Source organism: Citrus sinensis, chromosome 3, assembly GCF_022201045.2.
Source record: "Citrus sinensis cultivar Valencia sweet orange chromosome 3, DVS_A1.0, whole genome shotgun sequence".
Taxonomy (NCBI): domain Eukaryota; kingdom Viridiplantae; phylum Streptophyta; class Magnoliopsida; order Sapindales; family Rutaceae; genus Citrus; species Citrus sinensis.
The window spans coordinates 49,655,342-49,681,564 of NC_068558.1; the positions used below are offsets into that span (position 1 = coordinate 49,655,342).

Sequence of the window (26,223 nt, forward strand, 5' to 3'; positions counted from 1 at the left end):
TAATCAATTGCTTCTTTGGTCCAAAACAAGGCGTTCCTCAGTTAGCAAAGAAGCTTCAATTTGTTTAATAAGCAGAGACCCCAATGCATTTTTAGACGAGCAAATACGTATAGAAAACGTAAGGAAACTAAAATGATATTTTCTATGAGTAAGCTATTATTATTACTGTTAATTCTTGTATACTTATTTATTAACAAATTGATATGACATCTTATGATTATATAAATAAATTATTTAGATAAAGTCGTGTTGTCGCTCAATCGATCATGCCGTGCCGTATTAATTTGTAATTATTAGTCATTTTCTATTGGTAACTTTTGTAATGTATTTGGGTCAAATTCTTAAATCCAAAATCGTGTTTGGCCATTAGGGTACTATTCCAAAAGTGATAAATGACAAACAATTAACATTAAAAGTCCTTATTGTCACAAAAAGGTTTTTTTATTTTTTTGAAAAGAAAAAAAGTAGGATGATATTTTTATTGATCACACCAATAAAACGTCGTTCGTTGCATATAGAGTCCCTGTTAACGAAATAAAGTGATCTATTCGATGACGTGACCCAAATTAGTTGTACCAGGTTTCTCGAACTTAATCATTTTTCTTATTGGTCAGTCATTTTTCTTCTGCTTGTTTGACATAATTATTAGTAAAAATTCATTGTACCTTAAATACTTCTCGATCAATTAACGACGCCTTAATAAAGAAGGTGAATGGATTTTGCTAATTTAGATCAAACGCAAAAGAGAAAGTTGTCTCACGCATCCGCGACAGTGCAAATGGGATACCCTGTCAGCATCCACTTGATTTTATCCAAGTGAAAAGTGATTAAAAGGGGAGAATGAGTTCATCGATCCACGAATAATTTTAAACTCAGTAAGGTAAGGTCAGCGTTTGAAATTTAGGTTGAAATATTATAAGGTAATTTATTTAATTAATGTTAATAACAATAATATTTACTAATTTTTTAAACATGCTTATTTTATAAATTTATTCATTTTGAGTATAAATTTTAAAAGTTAGTCGGAGATTATTTTTTATAATCAGATTGTTAAGTGAAACCACAAAGTCTTTTCACATAACCTTAATATTTTAACAAAAAAAAAAATTCATCTTAAAATATATTTTCATTAATCTTGATATATGAATCAAAGACAATTTAAACCTATATCTATTTTAGTCAATAAATAATAAAACAAAATTTTTATAATAAAATTTACTAAACATATAAATTTTATTTTTTAAATTCACAGTAACTACAACAATACAATTTACCAAATTATTTTTTAACTAGTAAGTTATCTCATTTTCACTGTAAAAACAACTAATTTCATCACTCGTTGCAGTCCTAAACCGGCCTCAATTCCCATGAACTGCAATGACAAATTGATGATTGATTGAATTGGAGAAATTTCCAAAGTTTACCAAAGGATGCTTGAAAGAAAATAAATAAATAAATAATTTATTGATTATAAAATTGTCAATCATGTCGCTGCAGAGCGCAGATTGCTGCTGCCGTCTCTTCGCACAGGATACGTGCATGCATCCATTTCTTTATTGTCGACAAGATACAACCTCGTTGGCTAATGATCATGCATGCATCCTATAAAAAGCACAAATATGATGTGATTTTGGAGATTGATTAATTAAATTGAAACCAATCACACTATATCTCATATCACAACCCACAGTAGCAAGCGTAGTAGCATTGCGATGTTTCGATCCCAAGCGAAAGAATCTGGGGATATTAATGATGAATTTTGACACCAAGATTTCAGAAATAATTCAACTAATCTCTTTTGATCAATAAAGAGGCGGATACAATTGATTGAATACTTTTGACCCATTCACGATGGCCGATCAGGGGCCTTAACAAAGTAACTAAACATCTATTCAGCACGCAAAATAAAATTTAAAGAGAGTAAAATTTGAGGTGAACTAACACTTTACCTGTTTTGCTTGCGAATTTTCTACTATAGAGATTCAAATGCTTTTAGTTTGTTTTACGCTTTTTTGATTATATATTCACGTGAATTCACAACAATTAAGTAACAACGATGATACTTGATCTTCTTAATTTGTCTTACCGGTCCCTACTTTTTAATTGATTATTCTCCCTCATTTTTTTTAATTGATTCACAATTTGAATCAAATATTAACTTTTAATCACATCCCTATTTGAAATTAAACTAAAAAAAGGAAAATCAAAACCGATATCATCAATAACAACAAAATCCACCACTAGTTTATCAAATTTAACAAAACTCAATACTAAAATTCATCATATGTTGGTGGAGGCACTCTATTGATTGATTGATAGAGAAGAAGATAAGCAGTGATAGTGATGAACTTGTTGTTGATGGAGATAGGTGGTGGGGCGATGGTTATGTCGGATAGAACCGGGGTGGGGGGAGGGAGAATAAAAATAAAATAAAATAAAATAATTATAAGGGAGAATAAAATAAAATAATTTATTTTATATTTTAAATAAGGATAATTTTGGAAGGTAATGAGATAAATTAAAAAATAAGGACTGGTGAAACAATATGAAGGGGTCGAATATCACTGCTTATCTTCTTTACCCTTGAGTAGTTAACGCCTTCATATTCTATGATGCTTGTATTTTGGGCCCTTAAATTTTGAAACCGTAGAGGGGCTTACCTTGGTCTATTTCGATCATTTTGAGCTCAAGTTTGAAAGTGCCACTTTTGGTAAAGCCCAAAGTAGTTTTAGTCTCGGTCCAACGAAGCCCACAGGGTCCTTTAAAAGGGAAGTTCATATACTGCACACAAACGCGTTAGAATAAGCCCAGTTTCTTTTTTAGTTGAAATTAAGCCCAGTTTCAATTCAATAAATATCTACCGTTTATTAGTTGAAATTTAAATGTGCTCATCTTTTCATGATTTTCAATCACGTATGAATGTATTGCATTATACGGTTAATTCTTCTATACATTCTTATATCAAAATGTTAGTAAAAAAAAATTAAGCTCAGCCCAACATTAAGTTCAAACTTCTTAGTTGGTTAGCCATTTGATACGAGTTACTTAAAATCATCATGCTCATAAACCATTCTGTCTTTAATTAAACTACGCATAGTAGTCTTCGATAAAAAAAACTTACAGTTTTATCTTCAGGGGATGGATCAATATGTTTTGCTCTTACAACTACAAGGGAAGCTAGAAATCAGAAACAAAGAAGTTAAGAGAATAATTGTCTCTCACACCAACTTTAGTGGAGAAGTTAGTTAATTTGTTATTTGTGTTCAGGCATGGGGTGGGGAGGAGTGGATCAACGGCGTGTGAAATTAAAAATTAAAAGAGGCCCTAATATTTTGAACGAACACGATTCGAGCACATCAAACTTGACCAAAATAATTTCAGAATCCCGTGCGCGATTACTTTAAAAAAAAAAAAAAAGTGTTCGTCATACATTAATAATATCGATAATTTATTTAAAAATTTTAAATATTGGCCAAACACGAGGGACCAAAAATTTATTTTTGCACCATCGGTGTGCTGGAATCCAGCGTTCAGAAAATGACGAGGTTTGGTGGCGATTCAGAACCAATTAAAATCTGCCATGTCTAATTAACGGCGTCGTGAAATAACCCTCTAGGTTTCCGTTTATGCATGCAACATAAAAAAGTCCCCAGGTGGCAGGTGCGCTTACCTTACCCTTTACTGGCGTTATCCCTTTTCCTGGGGACCCCATTTTTAGGTGGTGTCAATCGTACAATACAAACCACTAACTGGCACCAACTAAAACTGATCAGCTGCTGCCGAGACCACGCGATCCTGCGGATATTGCTCTTGAAATTTTGAAAATCTATCATTTTGATAACGGACCTGTCTATGGTACACATTCTGTAACAAACATCTCCCGTCATCCCACCATCCGATTTTCTATTGTTTAGTTTCTCACTCCACATCCAACCACATCCAACGGCTGATGCTGCAGTCTGTAGCTTACAGATTCTGTAAGCTAGTCAAGTCCTTTGATAACATTCATATTCCCTGATCAAGCACACGCTTGACGTGCGTGGTACAATTATTTTGGAGTCCTAGCAGTCATGGACTCAACACTTGTACGATGACCTCTCAAACTTACACGTGGCAGTCATAATTGGTGAGTTCCAAGTTGATGCCTACTTAAGCGAGTGTGATACGCCCATCAAAGCGCTTATATAGATACACAAATGATGACGTCCAAATGAGCGCACGCCGTCACTCGCACAGAGTCACAAAAGTTGACACTCCACTTTCAGTCCTCGGAAGCCGTCAACAAAATCTTCGTCAGTAACAGATGCAAATTATCATCGCCGCCCGATAATCGCCGGAGATCCGACACCCGACCGATCAATTGAAAGTGCGAAAGGACACGACTGCTTGCTGTCTGTCTTTTTCTGGTAGCCTAGGGTTTGGTATCATTGATGGCTTCGGAGGATGTGAAGACGAGCGAATCGGCGGTGTCGAAGATCGTTAATCTGGCGGAAGAGGCCAAGCTTGCAGGAGAAGGCGTCAAAGCCCCAAGCTATGCTGTTCTCAGTATTTGCAAATCTCTCGTTGCTGGAGGAGTTGCCGGCGCAGTGTGAGTCTTTCTCTCTTCTTGCTTTACTATTGTTATTATTATTATTATTTACATTTCATTTGTATTATCTCCGTGAAAATTAATGAAAAGTTGTATTATTATGTTGTAAAGTGAGTGATTCAATCAATACTGTATGTTAAAAGAAAGGGGGGAAATTTTGATTCTTGGATTCTTTTGTGCTGGGGATGGAAATGAGTTTAGAAGGATGAACAGATAAATCTTTCTAGCAAATATCAGAATCAACCTTAAAGGAATGATCTTTTCAATTGTTGCAATAGTGATGTGAAATCATTCTGTTCTATAAATTGTTTCTGATAAGCATAAAGTTCAATTGTCTATTTTGAAAATTTCAACCTCAATATCTTGTCAGTTTTCTGAAATGTATAAAATGAATTTTGATGCATTTTTTTAGTAAGCACTGAGAAGTGAACACTGTTTCTCTTAGAGGCAGGTTTATCACCATGCACTAATCATGAATGCACAATGAAGGTTTTGAAATTGCTTTAGAACAGATAGCTTACTGCTGAAAGAATCACTTGTTTTCAATTTGCTTTTAACATTATCAATTGACTAGCATATTTGCATATGCACCCTTTAAATTTTCTGTTGTTGTAGTTTTTTTCCATGTTGAATTTTCACTGACCTGACCACTGCTTTTTGCAGATCTCGCACTGCTGTTGCTCCATTGGAACGATTGAAAATACTACTACAGGTTGGCTCTGTAAATTATTTGTTCTGCTGACATTATGCCCTTGAGAACTTTCGTGCTGGAGTATTCATGGTTATGCTGACGAGTGCACTCATTCACATGTGCTTTAAATTCTGTAACACGCAGGTGCAGAATCCCCACAGTATAAAATATAATGGAACGATTCAAGGTTTGAAATATATATGGAGAACTGAAGGATTTCGCGGACTGTTTAAAGGCAATGGTACCAATTGCGCACGTATTGTTCCAAACTCAGCTGTCAAATTTTTCAGCTATGAGCAAGCTTCTAAGTATGATTCTCCAGAAACATAGTGCTGCATTGATTTAGTTTAATTCTAGATTAGTCTCATAATTGTGTTTTAAGTCGTTGAAACATCTTTAGTATTGGAGAAACTAAGAGTTTTAGTTGGTGATTTTGTTGCCTTTGTATGTTTCTTTTTGACAACTATAAGATTTAGTTGGATACAACTACTATGAAATTCTATCATAATTATAGTTATAGTCTATCCATAATTCTTATATTGCATTAACGCATTGGAGGCAAGGAAGAAATCGTTTGGTCAATCCAAGTTTCCATCTGATGTTATTGTTCTCTAATTGATTATAACTTTTGCTAACATGAGAGAATGACAAAATAGTCATTTAAAATGTATTCTTGAATCATAATCATGCTTCCATTTATGCAGTATGAGGGAGGGCGAATTTTATTGTACATTTCTCCTGCCACATTTATATTAGTTCTATACTTCTTTCTAAAACTTTTGAAATAAGGTTTTGTATATGACTATTTTTCTTGCTGATTTGTCATCACTATTTATCAACAGGGGAATACTGTATCTGTATCAGCATCACACTGGAAATGGTATGTCAACGTTTTGCTTTTTTCATAATTTGTGATGCTTGGAAGAATTATACGTTTCCCTTTTCAGAATAATTTGTCGCTTTTTGTCTAGTATGCCAAGAACAACGTCACTTGACTGTTCTTCTTCTTTTTTTTTTTTTTTCATTTTCTTCATGGAGGAATAGGGTGGATTGATTACTTGTTTTCAGTTACTGAGGGATATTGTCAATGGCAAATGTTACATACCTATTCTCATCCTTGCACGCACACCTACACCTCTCCCATGCTTGTTAATGTTGCTGATTTGATAATTTAATGAAAATGGTGTCTACTAATTATATATTATATATATAAATTGATAGTCATACCGTATTCCATGGGTTATGTTTTCACCATACTAGTCTTTTCCTGTAATGCATATTATTTCAAGTCCTCTGTTGTGCAATAACCTGAGAGGAATAGTGTCCTTATGCACCTGATCATTTCTTGAATCTAGTCATAGATGTTAATATTCAAGAATACAGGGTTCATGTAAGTTTCCTTGTTTTTGTTATATTCTGCAGAAGATGCTGAACTCACTCCTCTTTTACGCCTTGGAGCTGGAGCATGTGCTGGAATAATTGCCATGTCTGCCACTTACCCCATGGATATGGTACGGGGGAGGCTAACTGTTCAGGTATGTTGTTCTTAACTTTGATATGAATGGTTATATCACTATAGTAGGCTTTTGGGAAACCAGTTTCTTCTCTCTGTGAATGTTTTTTGCTTTTTTCGCCTTGAAGCAGACATAGAAAGAACTTGTATGTACTTTTTATTATGAAGAAGATGAAGTCTGTGACTAACAAAAATGGACATGATTTACTACCTTGTCGCATAGGAAGTTATATTATTTTTTCATTTGTCTTATCTTTGCAGACAGAAAAGTCTCCATACCGGTACAGGGGAATCTTCCATGCTCTTTCAACTGTGCTGCGGGAAGAAGGCCCACGGGCTTTGTACAGGGGCTGGTTTCCTTCAGTAATTGGAGTTGTAAGTACTATCTTTCCTAAATTTTTGTTGTGTATCTTAGCAGTGTGATCTTCTTCTTGTTTTCCCTCCCAAAAAAAATTGGTTATCAGGAAATAGGATTATTTATAGCCATCAGGCTATTTGTTATTCTTAGAAAATTTGCATTTGTGATTACTTTTAGAGCTGATAGGATTGCTATGGTGTGACCAACCCTTTGTAGATGGGCAAGTTTGAAAAAGATTTTAGTTTTATTTTCTTACACAAATTCTGCCTGATATCTCTTTGCAAAACAATTAACCAGACTTGGACATTTGAATAACTTGTGATAATGCAATGTGAACTTGGATTACATATTTTCAAAGAAACTAATGGAGGGAGAGAAAGTTGGTAAGTGATCCAAATTGCTCTGGTGCTCTAGCTGAATTTTCTCTTTACTCTTAAGATCTGGTTTTGAGAGAGACGTGCTGCAGTGGAAGAGTCAGCACGTTTGTCCTGGTTTCCCTTGATGCTGCATTACAATAACTCTTTTTCACACTGTTCAGATTTGTCCCGGTTTCACTTGATGCTGCATAACAATTACTTTTTATCACACTGTTAACATCAAGGTTCTGTTTTGTTATGCAATTTCCTTTATTTTCCGTTTGTGAGTCTTTATCATCTGTCATTTTATGTTTGCAGGTCCCCTACGTGGGTCTCAACTTTGCTGTGTATGAATCTTTAAAAGTTTGGTTAATCAAAACTAAGCCCCTTGGGTTAGCTGAAGATTCTGAGTTGAGTGTGACGACAAGACTAGCGTGTGGAGCTGCTGCAGGAACAGTTGGCCAAACTGTTGCCTACCCTCTTGATGTTATACGCCGAAGAATGCAGATGGTGGGTTGGAAAGAAGCTTCCTCTGTGGTCATTGGTGATGGGAGAAACAGAGCTCCTCTTGAATATAATGGCATGATTGATGCATTCCGAAAAACTGTCCGGCACGAGGGGTTTGGAGCATTATACAAGGGCTTGGTTCCCAATTCTGTGAAGGTTGGTCTGATTCTGTTTTCACTTGTTTAGTTTTAGTGAATTTAAAAGCTTGAATCCGTGAACATGTTTTCATGTTAGTGCTCTTTTATGTGTTCAGGTTGTTCCATCCATATCACTAGCATTTGTGACTTATGAGGTGGTGAAGGACATTTTAGGAGTTGAAATTAGAATATCAGACTGAAGTTTGTGGAACTTTGACATTTGTTGGACAGAGGTGTTATTTTTGTAGGGAAGGGGTTAGGGAAAAGGTAAAGTAGGCATTCTTGCCTTTTGTCTTTCTAAGGTCAAGTCTAGATACACGTTTGAGCTTGTGTTTATAATTCGCTTTCTTTTGTTTCCCATCTATGTTTCCCTGGGAACATTCTGTACCTTTCAACTTCCTATTCATGTGCCGTGTCAATAAGTTATGCAGAAGGAACAAAGCAGAAAATAAGCAAATTTTTGAGTCCTTCCTAGTAATTGATTTTACTTGATCTATCTCTCTCATGCACTGCATGTTATTGCACTATGAATATATCATTTAAATAATTGGATGCGAATGAGTGATGCAGTTTGTTAATAATTAATATTGAAGCTCTGCACTTGATTTTGGGATTATATATTTGCACCAACCATTGGGCATATAATCCTGTGATCATTTCCAGATCAAGCAGGTTTTATTTTATCCAGAAAAGTGAAGACAAATATTTTGACTGCTTGCTACATTGTGCTTATCATTGCTGTTGGTGTACTTGGCATATTTAATATAAAGGATAGTGAAATGTATACCAAATTCCCAAAACATATCATAATAATAAGAGAATGGTGTCAATGTACAATTTTATTTCATATAGTAATATGCTCGCTCTTCCTTTGATAGCTAGCCATAATTGATTGCTCTGATTTGTCTGCCCTCTGTTGACCCTATTATTTTTCTTCTCTACATTCTTCTGCAATGCCTGCCCCCCCCCAAAAAAAAGAAAAGGCTCTCAGTTAAATTTTGATGATATTGGGAAAAGTTGAAATATGTTTAAGTTTTGCAATGAACCTCCAATCTTTGATGGGCTGAAATCTTTCAGATGGTCGTCTCCCCAGTTTGACTTGGTTCAGTTCCCTTTTTCTGTTTTGAATTCTTGATTCGCAGGTGTCTTGGTTGCCTTTTCTAAACTCCCCGTCAAAATTCAGGCAATCGTCACCGGGTGTAGAGAGCGATGAAAGGAGCACAGTAAGGAGATTCATTTCAAGTAGAAAAGTTGAATCTTTTTGCACTGAATGGCCGCCTTTTTCATCTTCCAGCATCTGTTCTATTTTACTATGTGATTCTGTAAAATCATCTGCCATTTTCTGACCTACCTGTGTTGTAGAGGAGATCTTTTTCTTCTCCAATCGGGAGATCAAGGTGCTAAAACCTGAAACGCATTGGCAAAATTCACTCAGACGCAAATAGCGATGAAAAGTGAGCACCGTAACTCCGGAATTAATTGAATGAACCAAAGTGATCGGATTACAAAACCTCGGTAGGTTGCAGGCAAACTTTCTACAGAGGCCTAAAAATCTACAGCGGCCAAGTCGACAGCGGCTCTCAATGGGCTTTTTTGGGCTGTAAGGCCAGAGGGAAGGGGAGAGTCAATGGAGCTGAAAACTTCGGTGTACATCAAATCGTGCCGTGAATTTGTTCGCCGCTACCCTTAATTTATCTGTGGCTCGCCTTAAAGCAAGCATTACTTCAAGGATTGTATTTTTAACCAATAGCTCAGGACCTTTCAGACTTTAGTGCCAAGCGGTTGACAAATTAGTGTTCATTTGGAACTTTGTGCGGCACAAATTGTAATGATATACTTAATCTATCTCAATAACAATAGGAAAGTATTACATAATAATTATATCCTAACGCATATGGGTAACAATATCACAATGAAATAAGGATTCACACGTTCTTGGGTCACTTTCCTTTTTAATGTTGAAAATAAAGTAATGCTTTCTTATAAGCAATCTTTTGCGAAATAAAACATTTGGGGTGTCATGAAACAACATTGTCTTGTACATTGCAATATATTTCATCAAAACACACGACGTTTATTCATTTGAGACTGGAGTTTCTGAAAATTTTTAACTCATATATGAACAACCCATCACCAAGTGAAATCAATTGTGATGTCACTTGAGAAAAAAATAAATGAGTTTAAAATTTACCAATTTTTATGTATATCTATGCCATGCCCCCTAATTATTATTATTATTATTATTATTATTATTATAGGTTTTATGTTATGACTTATTGAAGTGCATGACTTCGCTATTTTAATTATTGTTTCATCTTTGCCAATTTTATTAATTTTTATGCGTAGGTCATGCGAGACTCAAAAATGAACTTTTGTGGCTTGTTTAAGACTATACACGTAAGGAAAGTGTAAAACATTTATTTGAAAATTTTTAAATTTTTCACTTGTAACATTTATGTTTTTCTTATTGAATCAACTCACTGGTAATCGATAGACCCATGCAGAGAGAGAGAAAAAAAAAGAAGTATTTCATATAAAATTTTTAAGTCCCCATTCATTTGTTATTTTTTCAATCTCTGAATTGAATGAGGGAATTTGTTAATACTGGTCTCCCTACATTAATACTCGAAGGTGACAATCACTGCCCAATCATGTCATCCGTGGGCTCCACGTGTCACGACTCTTTGTCGTTTGATTAAATAATTACGTTAATGGGTTAGCGTTACCATCTTCCTGTTGGCTGGTTGCGCCAACCAGCATTACTCAACGGAAGGAACGCCGCTTTTACTTGCTCAAACTGGGCGCTATTTATTTACAAAAGAATAATCAAAATTCCGTTGGTGCATAACATCTGAATCCGTAGGTTCTATTGTTTCTTAACCAGAGCACAGTTTATCCGTATAAATACAGGGACCTTGATGTTATTTCCCTGAACGTCCTTCAAATCCATGCGGACAATTATTTGATTCGCTGGAAATAATATTGGCTTCACTTTTTCTGCTTTTCGGCGGATCTTGTGGACGTTCCGAGCCTTGATGCTCTGAGCGAAGCAACAAACCGAGTAATTTGAGCATCACTAGAAGAAATAAAAACATATCTATGAGATACTGAAAAGTCCTTTCAAATACTATTTGCTACAATGCTGGTTGGTGATTGGTGTATGAAATGAAAGAATTTTTTTTCTTTCTCCCCCTCCATTTCTGGCAAGTTTGTGGCCTCTCCTTTCTTTCCATTATTTCACTTGTCATTTTGATATTCTTGCATTGGGTGCTTCATTCGATGGAAATCGTTTTGGCTTTGAATTTGAATTTCTGTTACGGTGTTTAAAATATTGTGCTATTTCATTTTATAAAATAAAAAAAACTATTGAAGTTTCGGTTTTTATTATATTTCTTCCAGGAAGACCAGAGGGTCACAACATGTTGGAATATTCACCAATATTAACGTGTGCACCACCTCTAAGGAGTGATTGGCCGGAGAGCTAGCTTCATAGTTACACCAATGCAATTGAAGCTGGGTATTCACATAGATGTGTAACTTCTCTGGTAGCATCCGAACCACCTTGTTCTGTGAACGACACTGGCTTAGTCGTCGAAGAGTTAATCCTAGGAAATTTTAGGGGAGTGAATTCAGGTTTAGTTAGCAGACCAAATAGTAATAAATATCTCTAGCCAGGGCCAGTGGCAACGTCTACATCAGTTAGCTAGTGGGTCTTGATATAAGGCTTTGCGTGGATATTGTATGTCCCAAGACAGGAATATGTTGAGACCAGGTTTGCGAGTGGAAGTGATGACTGTTCTGTGAACGCATAAATGAGACATGCTTCCTCTTACCATTTTTTTCCTCCGCACTCTTTCATTGGAAGTGATTAAAAGAAATATGGAACCGACTATTTATAACTCATGCAGAAAAATTCTACTGTCACTATCGAAAATCCTGCTAAATGCTAATGTCTGCTGTGTCCAGTTCTCTGCTTTATTTACTCATTTATTGGCTTTTGGATCTATTGATTACAAGCTCTACTGTTATTATATACGTACATGGATTCCTAGGTGCAAATTAGCTGAACATGAGAAAGCTGTTTATTAAGACTCCGTTTGTTACAGTTTTTCAAATATTTAAATAGAGATTTTATAAATAGAGTTTTTACTACAAAAATTTTAGTTGTTTGATTATCAATAAGAACTTTTATAAAAAATTTATAAAATTACTTTAATAGGCAAGTTTTTTAAAATTATGTTATGAAAAAAATAAAATAAGATTGTTAAATAAATAGAGAATATTCTACATATTTTAACATTTAAAAAAAATTTAATCTCTACTCTTAAAATCTCAAAATTTGAGCTTTTATTAATAGAGACAAAATAACTTATCTGAACTTAAAAGACTCCATTAGATAAACAACTAAACAAAAAAAAAAAATTATGATAAGAGTTTATAAAATTAGATAGTACTTATATCCATTAAATAAGTTATATCAAACGTCTATTAAGTAAAATTTTTGGGAACGGAAACCCTAGTAAAAAAAAACCAGCCCAGCTGGGCTGTCCTTTGGCGCTTGCAGTTTAACTTTTAGGGGTCACACTAATGAAAAGGTTTGTTACCCTGCGGCCTGCTCTAGATTTGATGAAACATTTCAGAATGTATTTAATTTGCATATTTACACGTATAGTTTCTTATTCTTTAGTTTGCTTCCTCCGAATTTTATGGGTTTATCTGTTTTGGATGGATATATAGCTTGCGGTTCAGAATCTAATGAGGCAAATTTTTTCAGTTACAAATTTGAAGATTTATATTGCAAGGTCATTCTTATGATTTCTGATTGTCTATTAAAAGCTTGATTGAGAATATAATGATGGTTTATTATATTCTACTTGAACATATACACACCCATTGATTTGTCATCTTCGGGAGTTATATGGAAGATGTGTGGTATTCGACACTTTTTCTGTTCTAAAACAGTATTTGTTTATATCTTTAAGTAGCCTTACAAATAAGTTCCAACCAGTTTCATCTACTTTGTTTTCTTACTTCTTAGGTTGACCGTTATTATAGATCTCTGCCGATGCCAATCACTTCTCACAAATTTGGATCCATTGATCCTAATTTTAGATACGGGATTGGTGATGATAATGGACAGTTTGTTTCGAGTGTTTGTTGGAGACAAAGGTCAAACATGGTTGCCGCTACCAGTTCAAGTGGAAGTATAAAATTATTGCAAATGGGGCAGTGAATGTCGTTTCGGTTCGTGTCTTCGTGTTCAGTTCTATTCCTTGAGCGGTGTTTATTTGCTTGCCACTACCAAGTAGATATGTTTTTACTTTTTGGTAGCAGAAAGCGATTTGAAACAAGGTACCCCGTCATGTTGAACACTCGAAAAAAAAAAGAGAGAGAGAGAGAGAATTGAACTCTAGCTACTATTTTAATGCAGTGAAATGTCTTGAATGAGAATAGAGATTTTGAAACACAAATGAAGCTGAACCTCTCTAATTTCTGGTATACGCCAGCAACATATTCTTCTATTCGAGTACACCAGCTGAACCCTTTAATAGTAAAACCCAAATGAAGCTGGCTAGAACTTGAATGCTGTTGGTAGAACTTGGGCTATGGGCGACACTGCCTCCAAGTGTTGGAGGTCCAGTTATTGAAGATCTTGTTATCTTCTGATTCATTGTCCCATCTCATTTAGACAAGTTCATCATATTGATCATAAACATGCTTGAAAGTTGGACGACGGATGCTCGGTGATATCAAGAACTTTGTATTGCCACACATTCTGTATGAGAAAATAGTTTGTCAGCAGACCGATATCCAGACAATTTTCTTGTTTCTAGAAAACTTGTGATTAGAATTTCAAATGTTTAGTGGACTCTTCTTTTCATTCGGGAAATGATTCAAAAGGAACCATGATTTCCTTACCAAGATCAGGCTATGGCCAGATCACGAGAGGAGGAGGGGCAAATTTGGTACTAAAATATTGGAACAGAAAAATGAAATGAATTTAGGGAATTCAAAAATTCAAGAAAAGCTGAATATAGAATGTGGTTGCTGCTTAAAACTGTACCTTAAAAATGGTTGAGGTATGCTAAATTTTGATGTAATAAGTGTAGTTTTATACTTTTTGCAGAACAATTTTTTTTTTTAAAATTTTTGTTCATTGTTAGTGCAAAATCCCCAGCAATTTTTACTGTGCTAATTCGTTTTCTAACACAACATTATTATTATTATTTTACAATGATGATCAGTCAAACTCCACTGCTTATAAATAAACCGTTAATGAAAATCATACTGCAACAATCATCAATGCAGCAAAGCTGATACAATAAAATTCTTCAAACAACAGAAAGCTCAAGGGAATCTTGTGTCTATCACTTAAGAAAAGAGATATTAAGACAAGTAGAAGGGTGCGTTGCTATGGCAAAAAGTTTGAAGTAAACTTCACAATCTATTGAATCTGACAGTTTTGCAATTATCAATGAAGCAAGAAAACTGAAATTAACCAACTGACCTTGAAAAGAACGCCTTTCATAATTTTGTCGAATGTTTCCTACGCTTCTTCAACTGCGTTGCTGAAAATTTGAATCTTTCATACTATAAACATTATGCATGTTGAGCAGAAATAACTAATTATACATGAATAAGGAGCACCACGAGAACTCAGTCCGCCCAAGTCTTCAACCAATGCATGGTTGGCTAATTTAGATTATAGCCAATGATCGTCATATCCACTTAGTCTTCGAGAGAGAGATAAAAGCTTCACTGTGTATTGAGGGGATCTGGTACTTTTAGGTCTAGGAGAGCTCAGAATCCGACACATGGCCAGAGGATGTTCTCTGTATTCTTGGACTCATCGCCATTAGCTGCCCTTCTGAGCTCATTCTTAAACTACGACCGCAAGGAATTAGTTGCGGAGGTCTTACAGCTCGCCCTTTTGGTGTCCCTTTAAAAACAAACCCAACGGATGTTAGTCCAATATCTTGTCAGTTATCCATCATACCTTCAGTATTACACCAGAAATTAGGATGCTCTTGGGTGCAACTTAAAATTTAAAATTTTCTAATTCAGCTTCTAGAAAAGCCTTTCAGAGCTTGCTACATCTGCTGTTTTAATAGCATTGATTTCTAGTAACAAAAATCTATATTATTGTTTCATGAAAATTGTTACCTGTTTGTTTAATAACTTTCGATTCTGACAGTTTCTTGACACCGGAGAGTTTCTTGTTCACAGCTTCGGGTGAAGGTAAAAACTTTCTTTCAGTCACAGGTGGAGATGGATCCTCTGGTGTGGTCATATTTTCGTCCCCACTTACAGAAGCTTTATCACTTCCTGAGTCTGATGTGTCTTTAGGGCTTGAACTTATTTTCTCTTTCTCCACAACTCTATAAACAAACATTTGAAAGGGGATCTCTGATATTGGCAAAACATTGTGAGTCTCCCAAGAAGGGAATTTTCTCAAAAGCCTTGACTCAATGTCGCTATAATCTACCAAAGGCATTGGCGGGTCTGGCTGGCTATTATAATGAGGGTTCATCATAATGAACCGTTTTATATAGCGAAGAATTCTACAGATGGATGAGAAGCTTGGCCGTTGATTTGGGTCAGCGTGCCAACATCTCTTTGTCAAATTTGTCACATACTTTGGTGAATGAAATGGGAACAATGGCCTCTCTCCTGCCCTAATGTTTCGACTCATTTTGTCTCCTTGAAGGTGAGCATCTTCAAATGGAACTTTCCCCGTGAGAATCTCAAAGCAGATCATTCCAAAACTGTAAACATCAGACTTTTCGCTGTACTTTGAATTTGATGCACTTTCTGTCTGCTCATTCTCTTCTAGAACTTCTGGAGCATGCCATATAAATGGATGGGTAGTCCCACTCTGAGATGGACTTTTTGGGCCAAAGTTTTTCACCGAAGACAGGCCAAATCCTGAAATCTTTGCATGCAGGTACCCTTCTGTTGAGGCACCTCTGGGTTTAAGGAGGATGTTAGAAGGATTTAGATTACCATGATAGATTTTCTTTGAGTGGAGATACTCCATTCCTCTAGCAATTTGAAGCATAAGATCAACAGCAACCGGAAGAGAAAATGGAATTCTCTTTCTTGGGCAACAAATCTCTTTGATGTAGCTGCAAAGGTCTCTACTCATTAGTTCCATAATCAGAAAACACTCTTTCTTTTCCTCATCGGTAAACCCGCACAGGAAATGCATGATATTCGGGTGGGAAAGAGATAATAGAGAAGAAATCTCAGGAACTAAGGGTTCAATGTCCCCAAAAAAGTGTCTCAAAGCAAAACTTTCACCCAACCACAGGATCTCCTTGTATTGACTCCCACTCCCTAATCTTCGCCGCACCTGGTAATCCTCAGACTTAATTAGGATTCTACTTGGTAAGAGTTTCCCACTCAAAGATCCTGAACCATCCAAGTTTTTGAAAAGGACATCTATGAGTCCCTGCTCTTGCTTAGTTGAACCTGATATTTTCTTTTGCTGGATTTTGTTGAAAAGGATCCACCTATCTTCTTTCCATACGGTGTCTATCCTATAGCAAAAATCTGGGGTAATAAGATACTGCTTCCCGTATCTCCATTGGAAAAGTTTGTGGTCCTTCCATTCTTTTTTATACTTGCCGGAGTGTACAAGTTTCTTCTTGTGCATCTGATCAGGATCCCATCCAGAGAATTCTGCTGCCGTCTCTATTGCTTCGATCAAGATCGGAATGCAACTAAGTAAATTATGGATGTAAAACTCAACACAGTCCGTGTTCTGATAAAGGGTAATGGCTTTAGCCCACCAGTCCCTAATTTCCAAGCACTGTTTAATGTAATTTTCTCCTTCTTTAAATATCCTGAAGAGCTCTTTCAATGGTTGTTCAAGAATTTTCCATTTCGCGCGTCTCTCTTCGAATCTCAGGTTTTGTCTCATCTCTTCCGCTATTGAATCATACGCAAAACTGAAAATGTCTAGCAACAAACAGCATTGCCTTTGATTTATTTGTATACTGTCTCTGAATACCATTAGCGCCTTCATACTTCCCATGACCTCTCCAATTCGTCCAAATTGCTCCATTCCAAATCAAGCTGTGTGTAAATGAAATCAATCAAATTGATGAAATTTGGCATGACGCAATATATGCATTATTGCAATATGGAGCGGAACAAGATGGCCAAACTAAGTTTGATATTTCTTACCAGAGAAAAATGGCCCAGTGGGATTCTTTTGTGTCAGAAAGAATCAAAATTGGTTCAAACACAAAAATGACAATTCCTGAAGATTTTTGCTATGTGTCAGTCACAATTAACAACAATCTAAAAACTCAGTCACAATTAACAACAATCTAAAAACAGGATATCGAACTCCAATTACTTGGCAATCCCCAATTAGATAGGTTACTGTATAATCAAACACAAAATAAGCAGGCAAGAGGGGGGGGGGGGTAAAAATGACCAGTAAGAGATTCTGGTTTAATTTTTTTTAAATGAGATTGAAAGTTTTCTGGGGAAAATTGGCCTTGATAATGTCCGAGTTCTGGGGAATTTTTTCGTCCAGAGTGTATGAGCCAAGACTTTTCCGGCTTGTTTTGGTTAAAACAATAGTTCGGTTTGGTTTGGTTGTCAAAATGTTCCCGCGAGTTTCGATGTTGTTGTTTGATTTGCCATTACCTTTTAACTAAATTTTGATTCCACGCGCCTTTGGACTATTAACAGTCTACGCGTTAAAAAATTATTCATCGACTACCGGTACCGGACTATTTTTCCCTGTATTATCATTTACAAAGGTCATAAATAGAAAAATATGAAAATAAAAATAGTTACGAATCTATTATCTGTAGGTAGGGATATTTCTATTCTATTATTTGTGTGAACTCAGTCCGCGAATAAGAAACCTTTACAATAAATTCACATCATTTTAAATATATACAAATTAACCAAAAATTTTGTATAATTAATCAATTAAATTCTTTTTATAATTTTTTTCTTACTTATGTTTCTTCGACCATTAATTTTTTTTAACAAAAATTTTATTTGATTATTTCAAGACGTTAAATGACTAAATTACCCCAATAAATATGTGTTCTTGCATTTAATTGCCTATGTATTTTAATTTTGTGATCTATAATCTAATTTATTTAATGAAATCTAATAATTTTTACCTATAATCTAATTTATTTAATGAAATCTAATAATTTTTAGTACCCTACATGTAAATAACATATATTTGACAGTCCGATGATTTTTATGAGTTTTATACCATGAACACAATATTTTAGTTTAATTAAAGACTAATAATCATGCACCATAATAAAGTAGAGTTGATATACCATTTAGAAACAATGAATTTCATTTATAAAAATTAAAAAAAAAAGTTAAAGTAAATTTTTACTACTTTTACTAGTCAAATTAAACTTAGATTAAAGTAGTCTTGGTAATAAAAATCTGAGCCGGAAAAAATAAATTAAGATAGATTTAATTAATTAATTCTCTAAAATTTTCCTAAAATTTGCGAAAATTTTGTGGATTTTTTATAATTATTTTCTAGAAAAGGATTGGGTTTACAAAAAGTACGAGGTAGTAATATCACCACCCTTATCTATATGTATAATTTAATTCTAAGAAAAAAAGTTAATTTTGGAAAATTACCACCATTGTTTCCTCTAAATTTAACAAGATTTAAAAAAATAATAATAATTGCAGCCTAGCCATTGCTTACAAAGTGTACTCCTTTCTATTTTATTGCATAGATTTCATAACTTTTTAATGATATCATAAAGGCAATTTAAATATTTAACATACTGATGTTTGCAAAAAAAAAATCAAATTCTATCCAATGATTGCAAAAAGTATTAAATTTTCACTCATTGTTGAGCTAAACTTCAAGGATCATTTTACCAAATTTCTCTTACACCCATGAGACTTATGCAATTTGTAATTTCTGGTGGACTATTGAACAATTTCAAAATTCTTGATTTTTTTTTTCTGAAATTAGAGAAGACAATAAGTGGATGATTGATTTTTTCTCATTCGTTATTGACGTATATTTTTGTAACGCATTTAAAATTAAGAAAACAATTCAAACATACACTAATATTATCATGTTTATTGTTTTACATTTCTTGTTCTCTTTTTGCAAATTGCACTAATGTTACAAAATTACTTTCAAGATCCTACAAATCTCAAAGGGGGAAAAATTATAGAAACTAGGATAAATTCATTTTTTTTTATACATGAGACTATTGCCCAAACTACAACTTATATTACATGAGATTGTAACTGATATTTACAAATTAGACTATTACTAGGAGTAGTTTATATAAATTCTTATGAAATTCTGCCCAAATTTTTAACTCTCACTAATATTCCAAGGATATATACTTCACTCACACTTGGTAAATAAGAAGACTATATTCACTCAATTATACATTATAGGGAAATTATCATTCGTATACCCTTAATTTATTCCGTTATAAAAAATACTACAACACTTTGAGGGTGTATCAATCGTTCACTCTAAGTTGACAAAATGTATTTGCCATCCACCAAATCGTTAATTGCCGTTTAAATAAAATGACATCAAAAGGGTAATTTAATCTTTTCATATGATATAAGTGATAATTTAAAGATATACAAGTGATAATAAAAGAATTTAAGGATATACAAGTGATAATTTTTCTTTGCTTTAATTTAACTTTCAAACGGCAGCTAACGGTTTGATGGTCGGCAGATAGCTTTTATAAATTTAGGGTGGACGATTGATACACCCTCAAAGTGTTTGAGTAATTTTGATAGTAGAGTAAATATATGGTATACAAATGATAATTTCCCAACAATATAATTAAAGAATGATCGCGGGAGTTTGAAGTTTGAACTCTTGCCCTCCAATGTCAAAGGCCGAGTGGTCTGTGATTAATTAATTTGAATTGCAAAAAGTAGACCGAAATTTTCAAAACAGTGCGTTTAATTAAGAACAAACTAAAGTAAGCATTTGGAACGAGGGCATGACTGATGAGGCCTTGGACAGAATGATTACGTAGCCTGGGCATAGACAGAAGTATATGAAAAGCAGGCGAATGATTGTGGAAACAACGAAATCTGGTTAATACATTAATTTATACAGGAGTCTCTGCCGTTTGTTGCCTGTTGTTGCAGGCACCCACCGGCAGCAATGATCCAAAACTGCAAATAAGTCAGTGTCACTATCTGTGTGGTCTGCATTCCTCTCTGGAGTCATTTTTTTTCTTATTTTTAACCACCTTTTTTCCCCAAAAAAAAAAATTAAAACAAAAGAAACCACCATATTAATATATTATTATCTAAGAGAAATTACCCAAATATTAAATTGCAAATTCAGTAAACTTAATTACTTTCGTGAAATTCTAAATTTTTCTATAGTCAATTATTTTGATTGGAACTATTTTTGATTATATTTTGATTCTACCTCTTTATATTCTACATTATGACACCGCAGTTGTCCCAAACATACCAATAACGTAAACGGTTACCGTAACAATTAATGCAATATGCATGAATAATTTCACACGCTTGCCATGTCCCATTCATCTGAAGAGCACAGTGCGCGCGCCCTTGGCCTTGGGTGCATTCAGTGAACACAACAAATTAGTTCTATCCGGGTTACGACTCTAAATCTTAAACCTGGTTTTAATTGGTCAAGGGAAAGCCGGCCATCGCTTTCACTCACCGAACAGTTCATAGCAATTAATTAACTGTTGCGTTTAGAGTAGTGCATGCAGAGTATCGTGCCCGTTATTCTGATATCATTATAAATTAAAAATGAAGTGTAATAGGAAATTTTCATTTGTGGTTTGTAGCCATTGACAGTGACAGTCCCACCACTTGAAAGATCTGAGCTCTGGTAGCAGCTGAGCTTATTCATTCTAATGCAGTCCAGGGGCCCTGATTGGAAGAGGGTTCGGTAAGGTAAGTCCAGTAATTACACTTATTATTAATAGGGAGTTCCTATGTTACATGAACCCACAAGAACCACACAAATTGTGGAACCCATATAGTTGTGTGGTTCTTGTAGGATGTATATGTTGCATGAAATGTAACATAGCAAAATCCTTATTAATATATTGAACTTTTTTTTTTTTTGGCCCTTTTAATTTTGAATGGTCATCATCTATTCATATTCACACAAATCGGTTAGGAGTTCCTACCCTACCTCATTAATTTAGCATGTACTAGAGTTAGGACCAGTTTGCTGGAATGTGTGGCTGGTATTAGCTTAAGGTTATTGAAAGTTTATGTTGTTTATATGCTAATTAGAAAATATTTCTTAGGCGCAGATATCTACAATTTTATACCAGATGACAATTGTATTGATTAGTACTCTATGAATAAGATCTGCTTTAAGAATTAACTAAGTTAATTAACTTTTCAATCTACGAAACTTTTGAGTTGTCCTTGATCATGGATAGATATGCTCCTGTAAACTGATAATATGCCTCAGCAATTTAAATTCAAAGTGATTATGAACTAAATAATTGTTCTATTTTGTGTCCACACACACACACACACACACACTATTTTTATGTATAAATTCTCTCCTTCTAAGGTCAATTCGGTAATTTAAGGGCTATTTCGGAGTGTCAAATTTCATACGATCATTGGAAAGCTTTGTTTTCTTCGTATTTGCTAGCTATACCTTACAACAATATATACTTAGGCCACATTATTTTAAAGCCTCTATAAAAGGCAGCAAGCTGTTGAACCGAAACTACAAGGAAAGCTAGATAGCGCGAATGATATATAATTAAGAAAAGGTGTATATTAAGGGAAGAAGTAAAAGATGAGTAGATCAGGAGGAGGAATGGAGCCGGTGGCAAACTTTGGGCCAAACGGGCAGCAGCACTCGAGAGAGCGGTGTGGCCATTTCCAGATGCCATTACATTATCCACGATTCACCAGAGCTGACTATGAGTCCATGCCCGAATGGAAGCTCGAATGCGTGCTCAAAGAATATGGCCTGCCAGTCACTGGAAATGTTGAACAGAAGAGAAAGTTTGCCATGGGAGCTTTCCTGTGGCCTTAGCTAGTTGAAAGTTCTTACCTTAATTTAATTATCTAATTTGTAGTTTGTTCTCTTCTTTTCATTTTGTCTTGATTACTTTAAAAGCAAGTATTATATAAATGCATCTATGCGCGCATGAAATTAAGTTAGTTATGGTTTCTGGCGTAGTTAATATTAATACGTTGTACGTTGGTTTGTTTAATTTCAAGTCTATAATCAGCTGGGTATTGTTTAGATGCTGATGCTGCGTATGCTTAAGGAAATGTTCACTGATTGATTTAATTAATATTAATTTGTGATTTCCTCATTTTATTTTATATATGGCTGTGATTAATTATGATTTATGCTTCTGTTGGGTTGCTACTATCAACTTCTTGGAAAAGATGTGTGTGCATGGTCAAAGCTTCTGACGATAATGGCGAATTTCAGCCTTGCTAGCGGTCCATTGCACGCTCCGGACCGGAGGAGGATTCTCCATTCACGCGTGGGCGTAGGCATGGCCCTTGTTTATTATGATGAAGATGCTGCCGGCCTGTGGTGTTAATAAAGAATGACGAGCAAAAGTTGAAATAGAAAATCAACAGCAATTTAATAAAGAGTGCTGCTATTGAGACTCAGGAACGACAAAAGGAAGATAGAAACGGCAACATATGCTGTAGTTTTCTATCCTTTCTCTTTAGAAATGAGCATGCGTGAATTTTAAGTTAGACCCACAATCAATTTAAAAAATTAAATTAAACATAATGCGTGAGCCAATAAAGCATTAACAAGAATTTTTTTTTCTCTCTCACCTCTCTTTTAGTTGGAATAGAAACCACAAACTCATTCACGCACGCACTCTTTACTTCCCTTTTGACAAACCATAGAATCACACCCACAATCAACAATCAGCCACGCACTCTTACTTTCCGTTTGACAAACCACATACGACGGACGAGCCCACAGACGACGGACCACCACCATCACGTGATCGAGGGAGTAGAACTCACGCGGTGGTGCGTTGGAGCCACGGTTCTTTGAGCTAAAAGGTCGGCGTTCCTGTTGGTTTTCATCGGCGAGGATGGTAGGGAAACGACGGTCGGGTTCCAAGCTTCAGATCAATACCTTGATCGGTTGGTGGAGTTGCCGGGATCGTGAAATCCAACCGGGTCACGTTCGTGGGTCGGGTCGGGTTCGCGGTTTTTGAGCTAAATCGATGGCGTTCTTGTTGGTTTTCGGCGGCAAGGATGGCATGGAAATGAGGGCCGACTTCCAAGCTTCAGATCAATACCTTGATTGGCCGGTAGAGTGGGCGGGATCGTGAAATCCAACCGGGTCACGTTCGCGAGTTGGGTTCGTGGGTCAAACTGGGTCAACCTCTCTCCCTTCTCATCTCCTCATCCACTCACAAAGCGCCACACCACGGCTCCCCTTAGCCAGGTTGTTGCTGCTGGAATTGTTTTTGCTGGAAGTGTTATTGGAATTTTTTTTGCTGAAAGTGTTACTGGTACTGGAATTGATGCTGGAGTTGTTGCTGCTGGAATTTTTTTTTTTTTTTTTGTGTTTGTGTGTTTTTGTTTGTCTCTGTTTCTATTCCTGTCTCAACTACAAGCTTCTATAATAAGTGTTTGGCCTCGGCACAAAATCAATGTTTGTAATAGAGATAATCAATAAAAGTTAGTTCAGTTTTTCAATTTTGTCAGTTTGGTATGGGCACAAAATTTTTTATGTTCTGATTTATTTTCGAAACAGAGCAGAGCTCACAACGTGCTGCCTAACTGAAATGAATTGAAGCAAAGCAGAGCGACATCGTTTGATGAAAAGGGAATGCTCACACGGTGCTAAGCTGAAATTAAGAGGAAAAAAGATTAAAATTAGTTTCCTATCTTCTCTATCTCTCTTGGGAGATTTGCTGGATAAAGTATAAGGAAAAAGATAAAATGAAGAAATTTGAGCTGCTTTTCCATTTTCTTATTCTTTATTTTATTATTTATTATGGTCCCATGCATTTTTGAATTGGCGTAAGGCAACGCGTGAAACCACACTAGTTTTTGTCGTCCTTTAGTCTTCCTTTAGTTTGTTTACCATTTTCTTTTAATAAAAGGGTTCCTCTATGATGCTGTAATTTTTTTTACAGCATCAATAATGTATTAATTGTGAACCATTAGATCTAATCAATGGTATACAATATTTGTACTAAAGAAATAATTTAAAAATAATGGTAACCGTTCAAGTGGGTGGATAATTTTTGTAAATTAATTGTGACCACCCTTAGAGTTTGAAACAATTTCACTTAAATAGTATATTTTATTTAAAATTACTTTTTAGCCCTCCTTTAAATTTGTAATATGATAATCTCTTTTAAATAAATCTTCCAAAATCAGTTACCATTAAGTATAAAATATAATATCAAGTAGGTTATTTAACACAAAGTCTTGTAATAATTTGTATTGTATGAATTTAATTACAAACCATTAATACCTAAACAATAATGATAATAGAAAGCATTACAATAAACTATTTTATATGTGTTTTATTAATAATACTATATGAGTCACAACAAATGAGAAATATTTTATTCACCAATTATTATTGAAAAATATATATGTCTATATAACTATAGAGTGAGAAATATTTTGATTTAAATTTTTATAAAAAAATTAAACTATTTATTTCATACAATTCAATGGTGGAGGATATAACATTATGAAATGTTGCTTTGACTTTCAATATCAACCATTAGACTATGAGATATTAGTGGCTCAAATATTGTGCCAAAATTATAAGTTAAAGTATCCCAAACAATATCTTTATAATGGAAATATAAAAACATACAATGATTTTTTTCCTCATTTTGTCCATTAAATATTATTTGATGTAATATTTTATTTATTGTCACTATTAATTATCATAATAAAAGTAATGACTCTTCGTAGCATAAAAAATTTATAATTACTATCAAAGAATAACAATAAAATAATCTTTCATGATTCATAAACTAAAGTTAATTCCTGTGTTAGATTTAACTTTTATGAAATTAACAAAGTGACATTTGAAAATAAAATGAAAATAAGTTTGTGAAAGTTAAATTTTATAAGGCTGAGATAATTTCCTACCATGTCAATAAAAATCTAAAAATATAAATGATTTTCTCACTTTTTTTTCCCACTTAAATATTATTGGAGGCAATATTTTATTTATTGTCACTATTAATTATCATAACCAAAGTAATGACTCTTAATAACATAAAATTTTATAATTACAATAAAAGGATATCAATAAAATAATATTTCACGATTCATAAATTAAAACTCATTAGGAATATATATTAGATTTAACTTTTATGAAATTAACAAAGTGATATTTGAAAATAAAATGAAAATATATAGGCATATAAAACTTAAAATTCCTATCATGTAAGGATATTAATTGTAAGATAAATATAAAGTTCAGAGAATAAGTATGTTAACTGGGTGTTAAAAATAATACATACTTCATGATCAATTATACAATGACCCTTAATATTATATAAAATAGTGAGTATTTTAATATACGATATTAAATTTTATTAAAACATGTGTGATCAAGTAACTTTTATGTTACAAGCAATCTCAACAATGAGTTTATTGATGTAACTATGACATTTACTTAATTATATGTACTTAGTTGTGTTATTTATTACTATTATATCATATATGAATTTTGCAATTGCAACTTATTTATTTGATTTGTGTTAAATAACCTACCATTATATTTTATATTTAATGGTAATATATTTTGGAAGATTTATTTAAAAAAAATTATCACATTTCAAATTTAAAGGAGGATTGAAAAATAATTTTAAATAAAATATGATATTTAAGTGAAATTGTTTCAAACTCTAAGGATGGTCATAGTTATTTTACAAAATTCTCTACCCCTTACACGTTTGTTAACCGTTTACCATTTTTTTTTTACTACAAATATTGTGTACCATTGATTAAATCCAATGGTACACAATTAAAAATATTATTGATGCTGTAAAAAAATTACAGCATCATAGAGGAACCCTTAATAAAAATAAAAAGA

At 34.2% G+C, this 26,223-nt stretch overlaps 2 protein-coding genes, 1 long non-coding RNA gene and 1 pseudogene across 3 annotated transcripts; 2 read left to right on the plus strand and 2 right to left on the minus strand.

The window, feature by feature from the left end:
• The first annotated feature begins 4,177 nt into the window (after positions 1-4,177).
• LOC102610955 (mitochondrial adenine nucleotide transporter ADNT1) lies at positions 4,178-8,646 on the plus strand. The gene is made up of 8 exons (XM_006491173.4): positions 4,178-4,588; positions 5,252-5,300; positions 5,424-5,587; positions 6,122-6,159; positions 6,702-6,814; positions 7,054-7,167; positions 7,825-8,169; positions 8,267-8,646. Exons 1-8 carry the CDS (start codon positions 4,431-4,433, stop codon positions 8,348-8,350), a joined length of 1,065 nt encoding a protein of 354 aa, XP_006491236.1. The 5' UTR covers positions 4,178-4,430; the 3' UTR covers positions 8,351-8,646.
• A 284-nt stretch (positions 8,647-8,930) lies between these two features.
• On the minus strand, positions 8,931-9,873 carry LOC107178707 (uncharacterized). The gene is made up of 2 exons (XR_008053322.1): positions 9,197-9,873; positions 8,931-9,107 (listed from the first exon to the last, which is right to left on the minus strand). It is a non-coding gene; the product is annotated as an uncharacterized LOC107178707 (long non-coding RNA).
• A 2,156-nt stretch (positions 9,874-12,029) lies between these two features.
• LOC127900856 (protein SUPPRESSOR OF PHYA-105 1-like) lies at positions 12,030-13,383 on the plus strand (annotated as a pseudogene).
• Positions 13,384-14,941: 1,558 nt separating this feature from the next.
• LOC102610656 (uncharacterized) lies at positions 14,942-17,217 on the minus strand. Its single transcript, XM_006491172.1, has 2 exons — positions 15,315-17,217; positions 14,942-15,090 (listed from the first exon to the last, which is right to left on the minus strand). Exons 1-2 carry the CDS (start codon positions 17,215-17,217, stop codon positions 14,942-14,944), a joined length of 2,052 nt encoding a protein of 683 aa, XP_006491235.1.
• Positions 17,218-26,223: the final 9,006 nt, after the last annotated feature.

What these genes read in the sequence shown, in the direction of transcription:
- LOC102610955 (XM_006491173.4), top strand. Translation starts at nt 4,431, where the DNA reads ATGGCTTCGGAGGATGTGAAGACGAGCGAATCGGCGGTGTCGAAGATC. An exon ending in AGCTATGAGCAAGCTTCTAA is followed by an intron (nt 5,588 to 6,121) that starts GTATGATTCTCC and finishes ATTTATCAACAG; the next exon opens with GGGAATACTGTATCTGTATC. An exon ending in TCAGCATCACACTGGAAATG is followed by an intron (nt 6,160 to 6,701) that starts GTATGTCAACGT and finishes TATATTCTGCAG; the next exon opens with AAGATGCTGAACTCACTCCT.
- LOC102610656 (XM_006491172.1), bottom strand. Translation starts at nt 17,217, where the DNA reads ATGGAGCAATTTGGACGAATTGGAGAGGTCATGGGAAGTATGAAGGCG. An exon ending in GAAAGTTATTAAACAAACAG is followed by an intron (nt 15,091 to 15,314) that starts GTAACAATTTTC and finishes TTGTTTTTAAAG; the next exon opens with GGACACCAAAAGGGCGAGCT.